The sequence below is a fragment of the Bos javanicus genome, chromosome 9, assembly GCF_032452875.1.
Source record: "Bos javanicus breed banteng chromosome 9, ARS-OSU_banteng_1.0, whole genome shotgun sequence".
NCBI classification, from domain to species: Eukaryota; Metazoa; Chordata; class Mammalia; order Artiodactyla; family Bovidae; genus Bos; species Bos javanicus.
In genome coordinates this window covers 65,422,414-65,442,667 of record NC_083876.1, presented here as the reverse complement: position 1 = coordinate 65,442,667, position 20,254 = coordinate 65,422,414, and the positions used below count along the sequence as shown (strand labels likewise).

The 20,254-nt window shown below is 38.1% G+C and overlaps 1 protein-coding gene across 2 annotated transcripts in view; it reads left to right on the top strand.

The window, feature by feature from the left end:
- LOC133254002 (cytochrome b5 reductase 4) overlaps nucleotides 1-20,254 on the top strand; it is a 114,758-nt gene that overhangs the window by 74,527 nt on the left and 19,977 nt on the right. For both annotated transcript variants that reach the window (XM_061427925.1, XM_061427924.1), the window contains 3 exons: nucleotides 5,421-5,543; nucleotides 17,636-17,776; nucleotides 19,321-19,473. In XM_061427925.1, coding sequence (XP_061283909.1) covers nucleotides 5,421-5,543; nucleotides 17,636-17,776; nucleotides 19,321-19,473 — 417 coding nt within the window. The remainder of the gene's footprint in view (nucleotides 1-5,420; nucleotides 5,544-17,635; nucleotides 17,777-19,320; nucleotides 19,474-20,254) is intronic.

Below are 20,254 nucleotides of genomic sequence, written 5' to 3'. Positions count from 1 at the left end.
ATATACACACACACACACATACATACACACCCATGGGGGGACAGCTACCAATGTAATGTATGTATGTACATATACACACATATACATATGCATGTATGAGGGGACAGCAGTTTGTCTTATTGTTCACATGTATATTTTCATGTTGCAGAACAGGGATATGATGTTTTCTATATAAACATATATGTTAATTTTTAAATATACCTTTTCCGTCTGGTTTCAGTTCCTCCTACCCCTTGTTCCTTTTCCCTTATTCATTTCATCTGTGCCCTTTTCATTTCCTCTCACTAGAAAAAAAATTCTTGTCTTTCATTCTTCCCTCCTGCCCTACTCCTGACGTGTAGCTTATAGAAATACATGTTACCAGACAAGTTTTTCTTAGGTGTATATATAAATATTTAATGTTAACAAGGACTTCCCTGGTAGCTCAGATGGTAAAGCGTCTGCTTACAATGCAGAAGACCCAAAGCATATTAAATTATGTATATCATTACATATAAATGTACAATGGATTTTACACAGCTGTTTAACAATAGAAGACTCATCAGAGAACGGTAGTTTTTTTTTTTTTCTTTAGCTTTATTGAGATATAATTAACAAAATTGTGATCTATTTAAAGATTTAAAGTATACAAGATGTTGATTCAATAAAGGTATACATTGTGAAGATTCACACAATCAAATTAACACATCCATCATCTCACATGTTTACCTTTTGTATAATTTCAGTTATACAAGACAGTATCATCAACTGCAGTCACCATGTTATACATGACATCTTCAGACCTTATTCACCTTATAGCTGAAATTTCATACTCTTTTGTCAACCTCTTCCTATTTCCCCCTCACCCCTGACGCCTGGCACTGTTTTGCTACTGTTTCTTTGAGTTTGACTTTTTTTTTTTAATTTGCACATATAAGTGATACCATGCAGTATTTGTCTTCTCTGTTTTATTTACTTCACTTAGTATAATGCCCTCTAGGTTTATCATAGATTGTTACAGCTATCAGGATTCCCTTTTTTAAGGCTGAATAATATTCTACTCTATATTTGTATATATGTGGTTTCTCATTTTAAAGCACTGTGAGATTACATTACACTGGTTCTGTACCTTCCTTTTTCTATATACACCATAGTAAGTTCTATAAATTATATTAATTAAACTCTTTGAAGTCAAGGACTTTTTTGTCTATTAAGCTTCAAATCAGTGCTCATGGAATTGAATTCATCCGACTATGCTGTCTTTAAAAGTTGTTAAATTGCTGCTGATTTCTATGTTCACATGAGGAAGACTAATATTGTTTCTAAAGGCAAAAAGAAATATACTTTAAATATTTAAAAACACATTTAATTCATAAAATATAATCACCTTTTAAAGCTTATTATATCAACAAAGCCAAAAGCTGGTTCTTTGAGAAGATAAATAAAATTGACAAATCATTAGCCAGACTCAAGAAACAAAGGGAGAATAATCAAATCAACAAAATTAGAAATGAAAATGGAGAGATCATAACAGACAACACAGAAATACAAAGGATCATAAGAGACTACTGTCAGCAGCGATGTGCCAGTAAAATGGACAACTTGGAAGAAATGGACAAATTCTTAGAAAAGTACAACTTTCCAAAACTGAACCAGGAAGAAATAGAAAATCTTAACAGACCTATCACAAGCACGGAAATTGAAACTGTAATCAGAAATCTTCCAACAAACAAAAGACCAGAACCAGATGGCTTCACAACTGAATTCTACCAAAAATTTAGAGGAGAGCTAACACCTATCCTACTCAAACTCTTTCAGAAAATTGCAGAGGAAGGTGAACTTCCAAACTCACTCTATGAAGCCCCATCACCCTAATACCAAAACCAGACAAAGATGCCACAAAAAAAGAAAACTACAGGCCAATATCACTGATGAACATAGATGCAAAAATCCTTAATAAAATTCTAGCAAACAGAATCCAACAACACATTAAAAAGATCATACATCATGACCAAGTGGGCTTTATCCCAGGGATGCAAGGATTCTTCAATATCTGCAAATCAATCGACATAATACACCACATTAACAAATTGAAAGATAAAAACCATGTGATTATCTCAAGATGCAGAGAAAACCTTTGACAAAATCAACATCCATTTATGATTAAAAAAAAAAAAAAACCCTACAGAAAGCAGTAATAGAAGGAACATACCTCAACATAATAAAAGCTATATATGACAAACCCACAGCAAACTTTATCCTCAATGGTGAAAAATTGAAAGCATTTCCCCTAGAGTCAGGAACAAGACAAGGGTGCCCACTTTCACCACTGCTATTCAACATAGTTTTGAAAGTTTTGGCCACAGCAATCAGAGAAGAAAAAGAAATAAAAGGAATACAGATTGGAAAAGAAGAAGTAAAACTCTCACTGTTTTCAGGTGACATGATCCTCCACATAGAAAACCCTAAAGACTCCACCAGAAAATTACTAGAGCTAGTCAATGAATATAGTAAAGTTTCAGGATATAAAATTAACACACAGAAATCCCTTGCATTCCTATACACTCACAATGAGAAAACAGAAAGAAATTAAGGAAACAATTCCAGTCACCATTGCAATGAAATGAATAGAATACTTAGGAATATATCTACCTAAAGAAACAAAAGACCTATATATAGAAAACTATAAAACACTGGTGAAAGAAATCAAAGAGGACACTAATAGATGGAGAAATATACCATGTTCATGGATCAGAAGAATCAATATAGTGAAAATGAGTATACTACCCAAAGCAATCTATAGATTCAATGCAATCCCTATCAAGCTACCAACGGTATTCTTCACAGAGCTAGAACAAATAATTTCACAATTTGTATGGAAATACAAAAAACCTCAAATAGCCAAAGCAATCTTGAGAAAGAAGAATGGAACTGGAGGAATCAACCTGCCTGACTTCAGGCTCTACTACAAAGCCACAGTCATCAAGACAGTATGGTACTGGCACAAAGACAGGAATATAGATCAATGGAACAAAATAGAAAGCCCAGAGATAAATCCATGCTCCTATGAACGCCTTATCTTTGACAAAGTAGGCCAGAATATACAACAGAGAAAAGACAATCTCTTTAGCAAGTGGTGCTGGGAAAACTGGTCAACCACTTGTAAAAGAATGAAACTAGAACACTTTTGAACACCATACACAAAAATAAACTCAAAGTGGATTAAAGATCTAAATGTAAGACCAAAAACTATAAAACTCCTAGAAGAAAACATAGGCAAAACACTCTCCGACATAAATCACAGCAGGATCCTCTATGATCCTCCTCCCAGTATATTGGAAATAAAAACAAAAATAAACAAGTGGGACCTAGTTAAACTTAAAAGCTTTTGCACAACAAAGGAAACTATAAGAAAGGTGAAAAGACAGCCTTCAGAATGGGAGAAAATAATAGCAAATGAAGCAACTGACAAAGAATTAATCTCAAAAATATACAAGCAACTCCTGCAGCTCAATTCCAGAAAAATAAACGACCCAATCAAAAAATAGTCCAAAGAACCAAACAGACATTTCTCCAAAGAAGACATACAGATGGCTAACAAACACATGAAAAGATGCTCAACATCACTGATTGTCAGAGAAATGCAAGTCAAAACTACAGTGAGGTCAATGGCCAGTCAGAATGGCTGCTATCCAAAAGCCTACAAGCAATAAATGCTGGAGAGGGTGTGGAGAAAAGGGAACCCTCTTACACTGTTGGTGGGAATGCAAACTAGTACAGCCACTATGGAGAACAGTGTGGAGATTCCTTAAAAAACTGAAAATAGAACTGCCATATGACCCAGCAATCCCACTGCTGGGCATACACTGAGGAAACCAGAATTGAAAGAGACACATGTACCCCAATGTTCATCACAGCACTGTTTGTAATAGCCAGAACATGGAATCAACCTAGATGCCCATCAGCAGATGAATGGATAAGAAAGCTGTGGTACATATACACAATGGAATATTACTCAGCCATTAGAAAGAATACATTTGAATCAGTTCTCATGAGGTGGATGAAACTGGAGCCTATTATACAGAGTGAAGTAAGCCAGAAAGAAAAACACCAATACAGTATACTAACGCATATATATGGAATTTAGAAAGATGGTAATACTAACCCTGTATGCGAGACAGCAAAAGAGACACAGATGTATAGAACAGTCTTTTGGACTCTGTGGGAGAGGGCGAGGGTGGGATGATTTGGAAGAATGGCATTGAAACATGTATATTATCATATGTGAAACGAATCGCCAGTCCAGGTTCAATGCATGAGACAGGGTGCTCAGGACTGGTGTACTTGGGATGACCCAGAGGGATGGGATGAGGTGGGAAGTGGGAGAGGGATTCAGGATGGGGAAACACATGTACACCCATGGCAGATTCATTTCAATGTATTTCAAAACCACTACAATATTGTAAAGTAATTAGCCTCCAATTAAAATAAATTTATATTTTTAAAACAAATTAAAAAAAAAAAACAAAGTTTTTGATTACCAAAATTCTCTGCACAAGCCATATTTATATTGAAGAATAGAAAAGTTTCAAGCTAACCTTTCTGAGTTGGCAGCAGCACTCCCTGAAAAGCATTTACCTTCATCACTTCTTGTTTTTCATCTGCTGCAAAAATGTTAGGTACTTCTCCAGTATTGAGCACACTGTCAATATCCTCTAGAAAAGCTTCCTCTTGAATCTCAGTGTCCATGATCAAAAAGACTGTCTTCTGGCCTTTCATGCCCACATTCCTTAAAAGGGCCTTAAAATAAAAATGTACTTAGAATAAAAGAAAAAATAAAATAAAAATAAAGCTTATTATATGATTAATATTATATTCATATATTCTAAACTATTTCAAATATTCAAAAATAAGATAATATAAAACATTTTTAATTATCAAAGATTGATAATTATAAGGATAATTTATAGGGATTCATTCTCCTGGAGCCTTTTCTGTTTATTAAGCTCAATATTGGTTTACGGAATTCACTCATAAGACTCTCTCAGATCCCAAGAAATGTTAATACAGTATAAATTAAATTTGCTTTTGTTGATTCATTCAATGGCTAGTTTGTATATTTAAGGTTTTTTTTTTTAAGTTGTGTGTTAGTTGCCATGGGTCTATTTGAGCTTATATGAAAACCAGCATTATGTATTAGTTTGGCCCCTGATACATTAATTTGAAAGACGTTAGTCTGAATTTAAGATAAACTGGATTTAACATCATATAAGGCATAAACAATTTTGAGGAATATGTACCAAAAATTTTATTTATTTCACTAATGATCAATGTCATTCATATCAGATCAGGGCATTTGGGTTGTTTGAGAGAGACTGGTTTAAAAATAAACTCTCATATTTAATATCAATGAATACAAATGGAGTTTATCTTCTTTTCAGTGCTAGTTGTTGAGAATGTGGGAAAAATAGAGATCGTCCTGAAGAAAAAAGAGAATACTTCTTGGAAATGCCTTGGTCATCCCCAGGAGAATCATAATTCATTTATTCCAAAGAAAGATACAGGTAGGCTATGCTGTTATTTTGAGTCCTGGGTTCATGAAAATGTATGTCAGTGGCTCAGTTGTACCAGAATTTGGAGGGCCACTTTGAGTGAGCCAAAGGGTCCTTGTATCTCTTTCTGCTGCTGCTGCTGCTAAGTCGCTTCAGTCGTGTCCAACTCTGTGCAACCCCATAGACGGCAGCTCACCAGGCTCCCCCGTCCCTGGGATTCTCCAGGCAAGAACACTGGAGTGGGTTGCCATTTCCTTCTCCAATGCATGAAAGTGAAAAGTGAAAGTGAAGTTGCTCAGTCGTGTCCAACTCTTCGAGACCCCATGGACTGCAGCCTACCAGGCTCCTCCATCCATGGGATTTTCCAGGCAAGAGTACTGGAGTGGGGTGCCATCGCCTTCTCTGTGTATCTCTTTCTAAAGAATTGAAATGGGGCATTGGGTTTGTTACCCTCCCTTTTTTTTTTTTTTTTTTTTAAACAGAGATTACATTTCTGACTCTGCTATCTAATGTTTAGGCATAATGGGGTCATTCAGTAATGATAGCTAAATGGAGAATACCCATTTAGACCTTTCATTCCTTCACTCCTTCATTCCTCCAGGTTCCCTTTTACAAAAGGTGCAAAAACAAGTAAAGTTGATGCCCTGTAGGCATATCTAATTTTTTTCTATTAGAGAAGGCACGTTTATTGCCTCTGCTACTGCTGCTGCTGCTAAGTCGCTTCAGTCGTGTCCGACTCTGTGCAACCCCAGAGACAGAAGCCCACCAGGCTCCCCTCTCCCTGGGATTCTCCAGGCAAGAGCACTGGAGTGAGTTGCCATTTCCTTCTCCAATGCATGAAATGAAAAGTTAAAGTGAAGTCGCTCAGTCATGTCCGACTCTTCGCAACCCCATGGACTACAGCCTACCAGGCTCCTCCACCCATGGGATTTTCCAGGCAAGAGTACCAGTTTACTTCCTAAAGATAATACCATTCATTTTAAGTGTAACATCTTACAGGCAAAGGTGCATATTATAAGTGTTCCTGCTTGATGAATTTTCACAAAGTGAATGCACTCCATATTTTCTTTGGAAATTGGTAGGATTTGCCTCTTGTTCCAAGTGTTTTGAAATTTCATAGTTTGATAGACCTTAATGGAGGTCTGTTTTCAACTTTTGTGCCAAATGGTCATCCTTTGTGCTAATCTTTCCATTATGGAAGCTTAAGACCCATGTATCTGGAAAGTACTTATTTGTCATCCCTCCATGGTCTGTTTTTACTTTTTGAAGTGTTCTTTTTTTTTTAAGACTTTAAAAAAAATAGATTATTTTTTATTTATTTATTTTTGGCTGCACTGGGCCCTTTGATGTGGCACACCTGGTCTTCATTGATGTGCTCTGGCTTTGGCTAGTGGTGCTCAGGCTTCATGTTGCAGTGGCTTCTCTTGCTGAGGAACACCGCTCTAGAGCCTGCAGGCTCAGTAGCTATGGCTTAGTCAGCCCACGGCGTGGGGTGGGATCTTAGTTCCCAGACCAGGGATGGAACCCATGTCTCTCCTGCAAAAGGCAGGGGTATCTGTAAACTTTAATTTCCTTTTTAAAATTTGTTTTGTCAACTGTCCTGTATTAGTTTACAAAAGTGAAAGTGAAGTCGCTCAGTCGTGTCCGACTCTTTGCAACCCCGTGGATTGTAGCCCACCAGGCTCCTCCATCCGTGGAATTTTAACCACTGGACCACCAACCAGGGAAGTCCCTAAAAATGATCTTATTTTAAGCCTTCTTAACCAGTTCTCTGTGTATCTTGTCTTTTCTCTCTCATTTTCAATTTTGTCCTTTTGCTCTACTTTTTGAGAGTTGTTTTCAGCTGTGTCTTCTAACTCTGCTGTTGAGTAACTCATTTCTACTTTCATATTTTTAACTTTAGAGAACTCTTTTGATTTTTATTTGTTTTAGCATCCTATTTGCTCCCTTCTCTTAGCTTTTTGAGAATTACTGATAGTGTTTTAGAGTTTTTGTTTCCCTGTGTAGCCTAGCCTCGTTTTGGTCTATCTTTCATATTAGATGCTTCCTTTGAATGTCTGCTGATCCTTGACTGTGCGTATTTCTGGGTTGAACTCTAAAAGCTAGTTGAAAACTGTGTGTGGGGCCTTTCTTGCTGACAATAACATTGGCTGTGTGGCTGGATCCTTTCTTTGGATCAGAAAAGAAACATTCACTGTGTGGCTGGATCAGAAAAGTCTGATGCCAGTGTTTTGCTGGAGTCTCTAAACAGTTTCTACCTTGCACCCAACATTTCAAAAATTATATGGGAAAAGAAGGCAGGGGTATCTGTAAACTTTAATTTCCTTTTTAAGATTTGTTTTGTCAACTGTCCTGTATTAGTCTACTAAAGTGAAAGTGAAGTCACTCAGTTTGCGACCCTGTGAACTGTAGCCCACCAGGCTCCTCCATCCGTGGGATTCTCCAGGCAAGAATACTGGAGTGGGTTGCCATTTCCCTCTCCAGGGGATCTTCCCGACCCAGGTATCGAACCCAGGTCTCCCGCATTGCAGGCAGACGCTCTAACCTCTGAGCTGGTTGCCATAAAAAAGTACCACAGACTTAGTGGGATAATAACAGAAGTTTATTTTCTCACAGTCTAAAGGTAAAGTCTGACACTAAGATTCTGGTAGGGTTGGCTTCTCCTGACATGTCTCCTTGGCTTGTAGATGGCTGTCTTCACATGATCTTCCCTCTGTGTCTGTGTCCCTGTTGCCTCTTCTTATAAGGACATCAGGCTTATTGGACTAGGAACCATCCAAACAACCTCATTTTAACTTACTTTGTAATACCACATTTCCAAATATGTTGCATTCTCTAGTACTGGAGATGTGACTTTAATGTGGAACATTGAGATGCACACGGTTCAGCCTGTAAAATATACGCAATCCAGAGACCCTATGTTTTGCCCTCTACAAGAGAGCAAAATTCTGATATTTTGCCAGAATAATAGAGAATCGGCCTGTGGCTGTGTGAAATAGGGAAAGACTTCAGAAAGGTGGGGCTAGGGGAGACAGCTAGGCTTCTTAAATGAACTTTAATCCAGAAAGCAGTTTTAGTTCTGCCTTCCCTCTGATTCCAGAAATACTTGGTCCTGCCAATTTCTGAGCCTTAATGAGATCTTATATTACAGATGGATTGATTCTTGGCTTTTTGTATGTCTAGTTTGGGATTTAGCTTTCCAGTTAACTGAGTTAGTTTTTTCTATCCTTACAGGCTATGCCTTAAAAAACAACCAAACACTCTCACTCACTCACACATACACACACACATTCACACACCATCTTTGTTTTTATTTTAGGGAAGGGTTAGAAGACACTAACTGCATCTATTCAGTTTACCATCTTTAAATATTTAAAACTATAAAAATATATTTGTAGATAATATTTTAATTTTCAGAAAAGTATCAGGTAGCTGCATTTTGAGTACTTATTGTGTGTAGAATGCTATTTTAGGTATTGTGGTATGTAACAAATAAATGACATCAGAATTATTTTCCTAGTGGAAGAAATAACATACATAAACATGGGGTTAAAGAATACTTATATCAAGACATAGGCCAATAAGAGGAAGTTACTTAGTGCAAACTTGAATATATTCTAAGGTAACCTTAAGTGATCAGATGCAGATCAATCTGACCTTGAGCAACTCCCCATGAATGCAGATGAATTTCAAGCAATGTTTTGAAAGTGACTTAAAAAAGAAAGTCATGAAGGACTTTCCAGATATCATTACTGGGTACTTACTGTGCCAGACCTTTTGCAGGTGGCAGAGAAAGAAAATGTAAGCCATATGTGGGAAAGGTCAAATAGATTCATTTTCCAAGAGCAGGAGGTCTCAATTGCATGGTATAAGGTAGGCAGAAGAGAGAGGAATAATAGCAGATGCAGCAGATCAGAAGAGAACAGGTAAAAGACCATGAAAATGAAAAAAGATATTATTAAGGTAAAATCTGTTGCCCTGAAATTATCTGGCTGTCTAGACTCTGATGCTGGGAGGGATTGGGGGCAGGAGGAGAAGGGGACGACGGAGGATGAGATGGCTGGATGGCGTCACTGACTCGATGGACGTGAATCTGAGTGAACTCCGGGAGTTGGTGATGGACAGGGAGGCCTGGTGTGCTGCGATTCATGGGGTCGCAAAGAGTCAGACATGACTGAGCGACTGAACTGACTGACTGACTGATTGAAAAATCCTAGCAAACCAGATAAAAGCTAAGTCCTAGAAATAAATGATACTGAGAAACAAAGTTGACCTGTATTTAGAAATAGTTAGAATGAACATTGCTCAAGTATTCTTCCCTATAATTTCCTGAGGCTTTCCATGAACTCTGTCCTCCCTGCTATAAATTTCGGCTTGAGTCGTGAGCCACCATAGTTTGTTTTAGCTTTCTTGTGTGAAATTGGAGCCACGCTTGTATTTTTCAGTGAATTAGATTTTCTGCTTTGGAAAATGACTCAGTTTAGGGGATTTTTTCTATTTATTTGCCTGAATTAGCACAGATTCATTTCTTCTTTGTCCTTTCTCTTCCCTAACTCATGATAAAAACTATAGGTTATTTTCTGCACTAGCAAAGCTGAATACTTACATCATCAAAATATTATGATTTAACTTGCTGTCAGTAAGTTCAAATGTTTACTCTATTATGTGGTTCCTAGATTTTCAATGTGTATTACCAGAATTATCAATTTTTATGATATTAGCATGCTGGCTTCTTCCATTTTTCCTAGTTAAAAAATTTAAGTTTGAAACTAAGCGTGTGAGTTGAAGACTTTTAATGCAATAACTTCTCACGTCAAATCTAGAGTTTACTTACACAGAAGATTTAAATATAGCAAAGAACATAATCAGAGCAGAGAAACTACTTCATTTTTTACCTTTAATCCAGGTGTAACAGTTGATAGATTAAATTGTATGAATATCACCAGACTACCATTTGTAACTTGGGCACTTCCAATTATTTTTTTCTTCTCAAAGATGACGATTATGAGTGAGTATTTGTGTGGTGTGGTGTGTGTGTGATATGACTAAGAAACTTGTCTATTAAGAGTCAGAAACTAATAGAATATTGGGTTGCTATTTCTGTACCCAGCCTAAAAATTTATTTGAATTGTGATTACCTTTAGTATAGGGATTCAGATCATCACACAAAGGTTGTTTTGTAAATTTGACAACTAACAGCTCAGTAAATGAATATTGAGATACTAAAGAATAAACAAGGTTTTGAAAAGTTGTGTCATAATTTTGATATGTCAATAGCCACTTATAAACCTTTAGATTAAATACATATAGAATCTATAACTGTGTTTTTAAATCATGCTGAACTGTATGAAACCACCACTGTTTATTTTTTACCTAGAAAAATGGCAGTTTTGCATAATTTGAACTATGCTTTTATCAGGGCTTCTTAATTGCTAACACTACACGCGTACACATCTAGAAGTGCTGTCTGTACCTGTAAACATGCTTGTTGACACTTTGTGAGCAGTCACTTAATTGAGGCTTTCTACGGGGCCTGGGATTCTGCAGGCAAGCTGTTTGCTGTCATAAGGAACAACAGCTCTTCTTGTCAGTGTATAAAGATCCCCCTTCGCCCCTTCCTAACCCTTTCTTGCCTGTGCAGCCATGTTTCTTTGCTGCCTAAAACAGTCATTCAGAATTACTGGAAAAGAAGAGACTCCTATGGCTAGCAAATAGGACTTCACGGTACTTTATGCTTTTAAATTGTCTGCTCAGCCCAGCAGGTGTAAAGTTGTCACTTGCACACTAATTACAAGATGCGTTAGCATGTTGCTGTCTTATTCTCATTTCTAGCAGAACAGCCTGAATATGAAGAAACACAGGATAGATGAAGCAGGCTGTAAATAAGTAAGAAATTATTTACTGTGTTAAAAGACAGAATAGATGAAGTTTAAAAACTTAGAATTCAAGCACTTTAATGTATAATGTGGACTGAATTATTAGTTATGGAGCTGAGGAAAGGTGATAAGCACAGAGATGTTCGAATCTAGTGACGACCTTACTAAACGATATGGGCCTCATTGTCTAAGGACCCCATTGAACCTAGTCTTGGAAGAAAAGCTGCCTTTTTCTTAGCTTAACACTGATGTTTAACTCTACAAAATCCTTACTTTGAAAGAAAGATTCAGCTCACATCAGTCTAGGTAAGGTAGTAAAAGAACTGAATACATTTCAAATTTATTTTTAATAGTGATAGTTAAAACAGAAAGGAGTCTATGCTCTGTTGTCAATTTACTAATTGGAAAAAGCATGTACCCATACACATTTATCATCCTGGGTGTTAGAAGATGTGTTATGAATGTTTTCTTACTCATATATGCAAGAGTGGTTTGAGTGAGGATAGTAAAGCTATATTACAAAAGGTCAGATGAGATGGTTGGATAGCATCACTGAGTTTGAGCAAACTCCAGGAGATGGTGAAGGACAGGGAAGCCTGGCGTGCTGCAGTCCTTGGGGCTGCAGAGAGTCAGACATGACTTAGTAGTGACTGAACAGCAACCACCAGAGGTTAAGTGAAAACCTTATCAAAATTAGTAGAAAGGCTGAATAATTTTTAAAAACAGCAGCATAATTGCAGTTTATGTAATACTTTTAAAAGCACATAATAACTAAAACTTTGTTGTTTCTTCTGCATAAGTTCATTTCCAGCCCCTCTTTCCTCTCCAGAGGGTGGGCTATGTATGGAGCAGGAAATTGCAAACTTTTGACCATAATTCAGTCTTTCTGGTGACCAGCCCCCATCCAGGAATCCACCTAGAGTCACCACATGAGAACAAAGATGTTCCTAGTTTTCCCTTATTGCTTAGGAATTTACCAGGATATTAGGAATCCCATGTTCGAGATCAGAGTCAAAGACAGATACAGTGCCCCCACTTTATTTGCAGCTTTGCTTTCTGAGGTTTCACTTACCCTTGGTCAGTCGTGGTCCAAAAATATTAAATGGAAAATTCCAGAAATAATTCATAGATTTTCAATTATAAACTATTCTGAATAGCATGATGAAATCCCAAGGTGTCCTGCTGGGGATGTTGAAGAAGAGAGGTACCTGAGATAGATGGTGACTTGCTGAACTGGTTCCTTAATTTGGACATTAAATAGTTACTAGGGAGTTGTAAAGGGTAGGGGGATAGTCTATAGATATTTGTGTTTGAACTGACATGGTTAAAATGAGGAAGATGCTAAAGGACAATGTACTGGTCTATAATTATAGTTCTCAAACTTTTTGAACAAGGTTTATGAGTTGGGGCAAGAAACTCTCATAACTTCTTCCCCCATCCCACATCTTCTCTAGTGACCCTGTGATCTTGGGCAAACTATTTAACTTCTGTAAGCCCCTGTTTCCAGCAGGGAAAATGAGCGTGAATAGCAGTGGCACCCCACTCCAGTACTGTTGGCTGGAAAATCCCATGAATGGAGGAGCCTGGTAGGCTGCAGTCCATGGGGTCGCTAGAGTCGGACACGACTGAGCGACTTCACTTTCATTTTTCACTTTCATGCATTGGAGAAGGAAATGGCAGCCCACTCCAGTGTTCTTGCCTAGAGAATCCCAGGGACGGGGGAGTCTGGTGGGCTGCCGTCTATGGGGTCGCACAGAGTCAGACACAACTGAAGCGACTTAGCAACAGCAGCAGCAGCAGCAGGTGCTTTGAAAGAACACTAGGGGAATTCAGTGGTTAGGACTCCACACTTCCCCTGCAGGGGCACATGGGTTTAATCCCTAGTCTGGGAACTGAGGTCCTGCGTGCTGCATGGCATGGCCAAAAAAACAAAAAAAGTACTTAGAACAGGAAGGTGTGGACTCCCAATCCAGTGCTCTTTCATAGCTCTCTCCCACTGAACTTTGTCTTTATTTTTGCCTTGTGAAATTCTACTCTCTAGAAGGAAAGCTGTAGTTTCTATTCAACAAGAAGTATAAAGAATGCCCAAATTACCATATTATCCTCAGTGTTGCAGTGTTACCCTGAGTATCTCAATATTATTTGTATGTTATTAAAAAAATTTAGTCTGGGATTAACAGATACACACTGCTGCTGCTGCTGCTGCTGCTGCGTCGCTTCAGTCGTGTCCGGCTCTGTGCGACCCCATAGACAGCAGCCCACCAGGCTCTGCCATCCCTGGGATTCTCCAGGCAAGAACACTGGAGTGGGTTGCCATTTCCTTCTCCAATGCATGGAAGTGAAAAGTGAAAGTGAAGTCGCTCAGTCGTGTCCGACTCTTAGTGACCCCACGGACTGCAGCCCACCAGGCTCCTCCATCCATGGGATTTTCCAGGCAAGAGTACTGGAGTGGGGTGCCATTGCCTTCTCCAAGATACACACTACTATACATAAAGTAGATAACAAGGACCTACCATATAGCACGGGGAACTATATTCAATAACTTATAATAATCCGTAATGAAAAGAAACCTGAAAAAGAGTGTGTGTGTGTGTGTGTGTGTGTGTGTGTATGCATGTATACATATATATATATATAACTGAATCACTTTGCTGTACTCCAATTTAAAAATTAAGATTTTTTTTTTTTCAAAAAGCATTAAGTTTCTGAACAAACGTTTTTCTGTCCTGTGTTTTTTGTTTTACCATCTCATATTTATTTTCAGTTTTTCATTTTCTTGTATAGTCATGCTTATAAAACCAAAAACCTGACACCTTAATACCAGCATTATTCAGTCTCAGGTCAACAAATCTGCTTTATCTTCCTTTATCCCCATGCTTTAGGTCCATGCCTATGTGACTTCTCTCTTCAGTGTAGGTGAAAGAGTGAAAGATGAAAACATTCTTAAATCTTTCTTAAGACTTTTAGAACCTATCGTTAGCATGTCCCATTGAAATTATGGCAGTTTTATTATTTTATTGGTAAGATATTGAATGCAGGTGACCAGGGTTCGATCCCTGGGTCAGTAAGTTCCCCTGGAGAAGGAAATGCCAACCCTCTCCAGTATTCTTGCCTGGGAAATCCCATAGACAGAGGAGCCTGGCAGGCTACAGTCCATAGGATTGCAAAGAGTCACACACAGCTCAGCGACTAACACTTAAAGATGCTGACATTATCTCACAGTGTTAAATAGCAGGAATTCCGTGTTACTTCTCTGTCTAGAAAGCCAGTCCATCATTGTAACCCAGAGTTTGCTTGTGTTTTAAGTACAGTCGAAGAGATGCAGACTTACTGTAACAAATCCTTTCTGACAAAGGCTAGAGGTGAAATTGTCAGGTCTAAAGATGAGTCTTTTCATCAGAGGGTATGCACTAGATTTGATTAGAGGAAAGCACTGTGGCCCCTGGACCTTTTCATGAGGGACAGCTACCTTGGATTCCGTGCTTGGGGAACAACACAAGGGCTCTCCACCAACCGCACATCCTTCACAGGGTGAGGAGGGTGCAAAGCGAGGAATTGTCCCCCCAGAATTGAAGCTCTTTCCTTAATCACTGCACTCCAGGTATCTGGAGCCCCAGAATTCCCTGCGCAAATGACCCCAAATCCACTTCTATCCATGAAATTGTTGTTTAGTCACTAAGTTGTATCTGACTGTTTGGGACCCCATTGACTATAGCCCACCAGGCTCCCCTGTCCATGGGATTTCCCAAGCAAAAATACTGGAGTGATAGCCATTCCCTTTTCTGGGGGGTCTTCCCTATCCAGATATCAAACCCGCGTCTCCTGCATTGGCAGGCAATTCTTTACCACTGAGCCACCTGGGAAGCCTATCCAAGGAGTGGCCAAGGCTAGTTATGGGGACAGCAAGTAGATAAGCTTGAACATATGGGCTAGTGTCCCCACATCCACACAAGGCTCCACTCAGGGTCAGACAGCGGGACTGAGAAGAGCAGGATTCAGGCCATTAACAGTTTGGGGGTGCAACTCTCATCCCCTTGCCTTCTTCCTGCATGGAACTCTGAGGAGTTCACAAATCCTGAATTTGAACCTAGCCTTCTAAAGGGGCATTATGAAGGTACATTTCAGGTTGCAGCACAGAACTTATTAACAGTTGTTTGTCTGATTTATAACTTTCATGTGTTTAGACCTGGAGGTCTCATTGCATATTGTGATTTAGTCGCTAAGTCGTGTAAGTCATGTCCAACTCTTGTGACCCCATGAACTGTACCCTGCCAGGCTCCTCTGTCCATGGGATTCTCTAGGCAAGAATGCTGGAGTGGGTTGCCATTTCCTCCTCCAGGGGATCTTCTCAACCCAGGGATTGAACCCAGGTCTCCTGAATTGCAGGTAGATTCTTTACCCACTGAGTTACAAGGGAAGCCCTCATCACATATTGGTTGGCCAAATATCTGTTCCGGTTTTTCTGTAACACCTTATGGAAAATCCTGAATGAATTCTGTGGCCAACCCAATATTTCCACTCTGGGTCACAGGAAGGGTCTAGAGGAAGAGAAAAGGAGATCATCTGAACCTTCATTTCTTCTTGCGGGTGAACCTAGCTCCTTTGATCCTTCGTCAGTTTAGCACTGGATTGGGCCTTCTGGTATAATTCTGGGATGGTGCCCTTGGCCATGATCTTGTCTAAATTCTGCCTTGGCCACGATGTGTGCTTAAGTTTGTGTGCACGCTGAGCTACCGTGGTAGCGCGTAGAAAGATGTAGTGACCAGGGTCTTTGGGGCACCAAGCGAAAAGGGAAGAGAATTGGATGAAACTGTGGCCAAAATGGTTTCTTAGGATTCTGTGTGATTTTAGTTTTCTACTAACCATTGATTATTTGATGTAGGGCCTTCAAATGCTAAGGTCTGAAGTAAATCTTTACCTACTTAAATATTTTTAGGTTAGAAAAAAGAGCTTAATTAGGATAATAAGATGCTTTGTTATTGTTTTTGTTCAGTCGCTAAGTCGTGTCCAACTCTTTGCGACCCCACAGACTGCAGCACACCAGCCTCCTCTGACCTCCAGTACCATCCAGAGTTTGCTCAGATTCATGTCCATTGAATCGGTGATGCTATCTAACTGTCTCATCCTCTGCCACCCCCTTTTGCTTTCAGTCTTTCCCAGCATCAGAGTCTTTTCTAATGAGTCGACTCTTCACATGGCCAAAGATGCCTTATTAGGATTAATTCCTGATACATCTCTGTGAATGCTGTTTTATAAAAAAGAGGAAATTATGAAACAAATCAGTGTCATTAGTCTATTCTGGTATGCTGTTTACATTCAAAAGAGAATTTGCCAGTGAAAATATTCATGCTTTCAGAACTTCTGTAATAAGATCTTCTAATCCAATGGTATTATTTTGCTCTGTATGCAAATATTTCCTGAGCTTAGGGTATTAACTTCAGATATTTCCAGTATTTATAGAAATACTTGGTTCCTTTTATTTGTATTTTAGTACCACAAACCTGCCATCTTCAGTAGTTCATTTAAATTTTTCCAGATAATCAGAGCTTATACCCTTATTAACCTGTTTGTTTTTGTTTTAATCATATTTTGACTGTTGAAATGTCCTATAATTCATATACATATAGATTTTGTTTGTGTATATATAACACACATACAGAGACACAAGAATGTATATTTTCCTGCCTTTATCAAAGAAATATTTATAAGTTATTGAATAGTGCTGGTATTGTTAAACTTTAAATGGTTGAGTTTCAGGACTTTGCCATTCTGTAAGAAAAGAATTTAAAATGAACTTTGATGGTTATCAACTATTTTTCACATCTACAATTTAATTATATAGCTATTGATAAAGGCATAAAGGATGAAATTATTTTAAAAAGTAAATTTAAGAAGAAAAAACTAGGCTTTCATTTTTTATACTGTAATGGTTTTAACATGCTATAAAAACAGACATGAGCAAATAACACTCATTTTATAGAGCTGTTTTTTCAAATTACGGAAGTATTTACAGGTTTTAGAAAATGGATATGTCAGGAAGTAAAATGGAAAAAACTAACACTATAAGATTTTCAAAATAGTGATGAATTTATCTTAATGTCATAGACCTGTTAGTGAAATTCAAGCTCACTAAAGAGCAGAAGCTGAGTCTGTGCTTTTGAGTAGTGGGTCTGGGAGTACTTCTTACCTAATTTATTTGTCACTAAGAGAAAATGAACTTCTTTCTAGGTTTGTTCTACAGAAAATGCCAGTTAGTTTCCAAGGAAGATGTGACTCATGATACGAAGCTGTTCTGCTTAATGCTGCCACCAAGCACACATCTTGAGGTGCCAGTTGGGCAACACGTTTACCTCAGGCTACCTATTACAGGTGAGGCTTTGCAGAAACATTTTCTTTAATAAGGAGTTTGTAATCAGTACTAATGTAAGCACCCATGTAGGTTATTAGTGAAGCGTTTCTGGGCAGCTGGTCTTTGTGATATCCCATTTCTGGGTTTGTGGATGCAGGGTGCCTGCAAGTGGGAACTCTAGCTACGCTGCATCACTGTGTGGAGCAAAGAAATTGTCACTCGTCACAGAGACGGTGCCACCAGCATTGTAATTTATTACTTTTGTTGTTGTTTACTTGCTAAGTTGTCTCTGAGTCTGCAACCTGCCAGGTTCCTCTGTCCTTGGGATTTCCCAGGCAAGAATACTAGAGTGGGTTGCCATTACCTCCCACAGGGAATCTGTTATTAGCAAAGCCTTAAAAGAAAGAGGTTAGAGAGCACACAGTGTTCTGTGAAGACAGCTACCAGAAACATACACTAGCATCTCTTATTAGCCAGTTTTAAGTTCAAGGTTGTTTATGAAGTTGAATTTATAAAGCTGAAAATGAGTGGATGATTATAGATGATTTCCTTGCATGTGCCACCAGTAAAAGAAGCTCTTGTAAGTGTATTCCTTACTGTGTAAATGCTCTTTCCTTTATTTTCACCCCCAAATTACCTCGTTTTAAATACCCTTCCAGCTGTTGTCTAATATCTTCTTAATCTGTTGAAGCTGAAAAGGTAACATTCCCATGTCAGTCCTAGTGTTTCCAGCAAGTAGCTTTACAGACTACCAGCCAGGATTTGATAAATATAGTGTATTATACACACTGTTCAATTTTTCTCTTCATCATCACTAATGCCAAGTTATTCAATAACTGATATCTTCCCCAGTGTATTTATTGTCCAAGTATTGTATCTAATTTACACATAGTTAATTTCATATATGTGAGGGAGCCATGTATAAAATTTTGGTCTTTCAAATATGTTAACTCCTCTTTCTTTGGATTTTGGCTAGCTAAAATATAACATGGCTTCTTACTAATTTTACCCTGTTTTTTATTTTTATATTCTTAGTAGTAGTTGGATTAGTGTTCTTTTCAATTACCAAAATAATACATAAAATGATAAATTGTTAAAATAATTCAAAAATTCATGCCTTCCTAAAACTCAAATTATCCCATTGGCCATCAGTATTCATTGTTAAAAATTTGGTATATAATTAAAATTATTGTGTAAGTATCTCCTTGTATCTCTGTGTAAACTTCTGATGCCATTTTTGTTGTGGCCCATTACAAAGCTTATATGCTGATGGCAAAGATGGTTGTTTTAAGTTTATTAGCATAAAATCCTATCATTTTATGCCACACTTAATAAAAACAGGTTATTCATATTATGGTGAATTACTGATTTGTTAAAATTATTTCAACACATTTTGGCTTAGAGTATATATGCATGTGCTGTATACATATAGAACATAGTTACAAATATATTACATTAAGGGTGCAGTTTTAAATATATACTGATAGCATCATAAGATTTTTATGTTTCATCTTCATTTGTTTAGATTTTTAGAATTGAATTTCTTTGTTTTGACTTTCTCTAGGTACTGAAATTGTGAAGCCATATACACCTGTATGTGATTCCTTATTCTCAGAGTTCAAGGAACCAGTTCTTCCCAACAATATATACATCTACTTTTTGATCAAAATCTACCCTGCTGGATTCTTCACACCAGAGCTTGATCAGCTTCAGATTGGTTAGTATTTTTTTTCTTAATTTAGATTGTGTTCTAGATTGGATCACATATTACACTCTCCTTTGGTTACTTCCTTGTGGAATCTGTCAAATATCTTAAACTCACCATGTCTGCAGCCAAAGTTGTGTTCTCTTAGTCTCACCATATTGCTTCCATATTCCTCATCTGTTCTTTGCTTCTTTGCAAAATATTATCTGTTCATCCTCCACCCCATTTGGAAACTTGAGTCTTCCCTGAGTCTTCCCATTCAGTTCAGTTCAGTTTCATCCCTCAGTCATGTCCAACTCTTTGCAACCCTGTAGACTGCAGCATGCCCAGGCTTCCCTGTCCCATCACCAACTCCCAGAGCCTACTCAAACTCATGGCCATCACATCAGTGATGCCATCCAACCATCTCATCCTCTGTTGTCCCCTTCTCCTCCTGCCCTCAATCTTTCCCAGCATCAGGGTCTTTTCCAATGAGTCAGTTCTTCACATCAGATGGCCAAAGTATTAGAGCTTCAGCTTCAGCATCAGTCCTTCCAATGAATATTCAGGACTGATTTCCTTTAGGATGGACTCTCAAGAGTCTTCTCCAACACCAGAGTTCAAAAGCATCAGTTCTTTGAAACTCAGCTTTCGTTATGGTTCAGTCTCACATCCATACATGACTACTGGAAAAACCACAGCTTTGACTATACAGACCTTTGTCAGTGAAGTAATATCTCTGCTTTTTAACATGCTGTCTAGGTTTGTCATAGCTATTCTTCCAAGGAACAAGCATCTTAATTTCATGTTTATT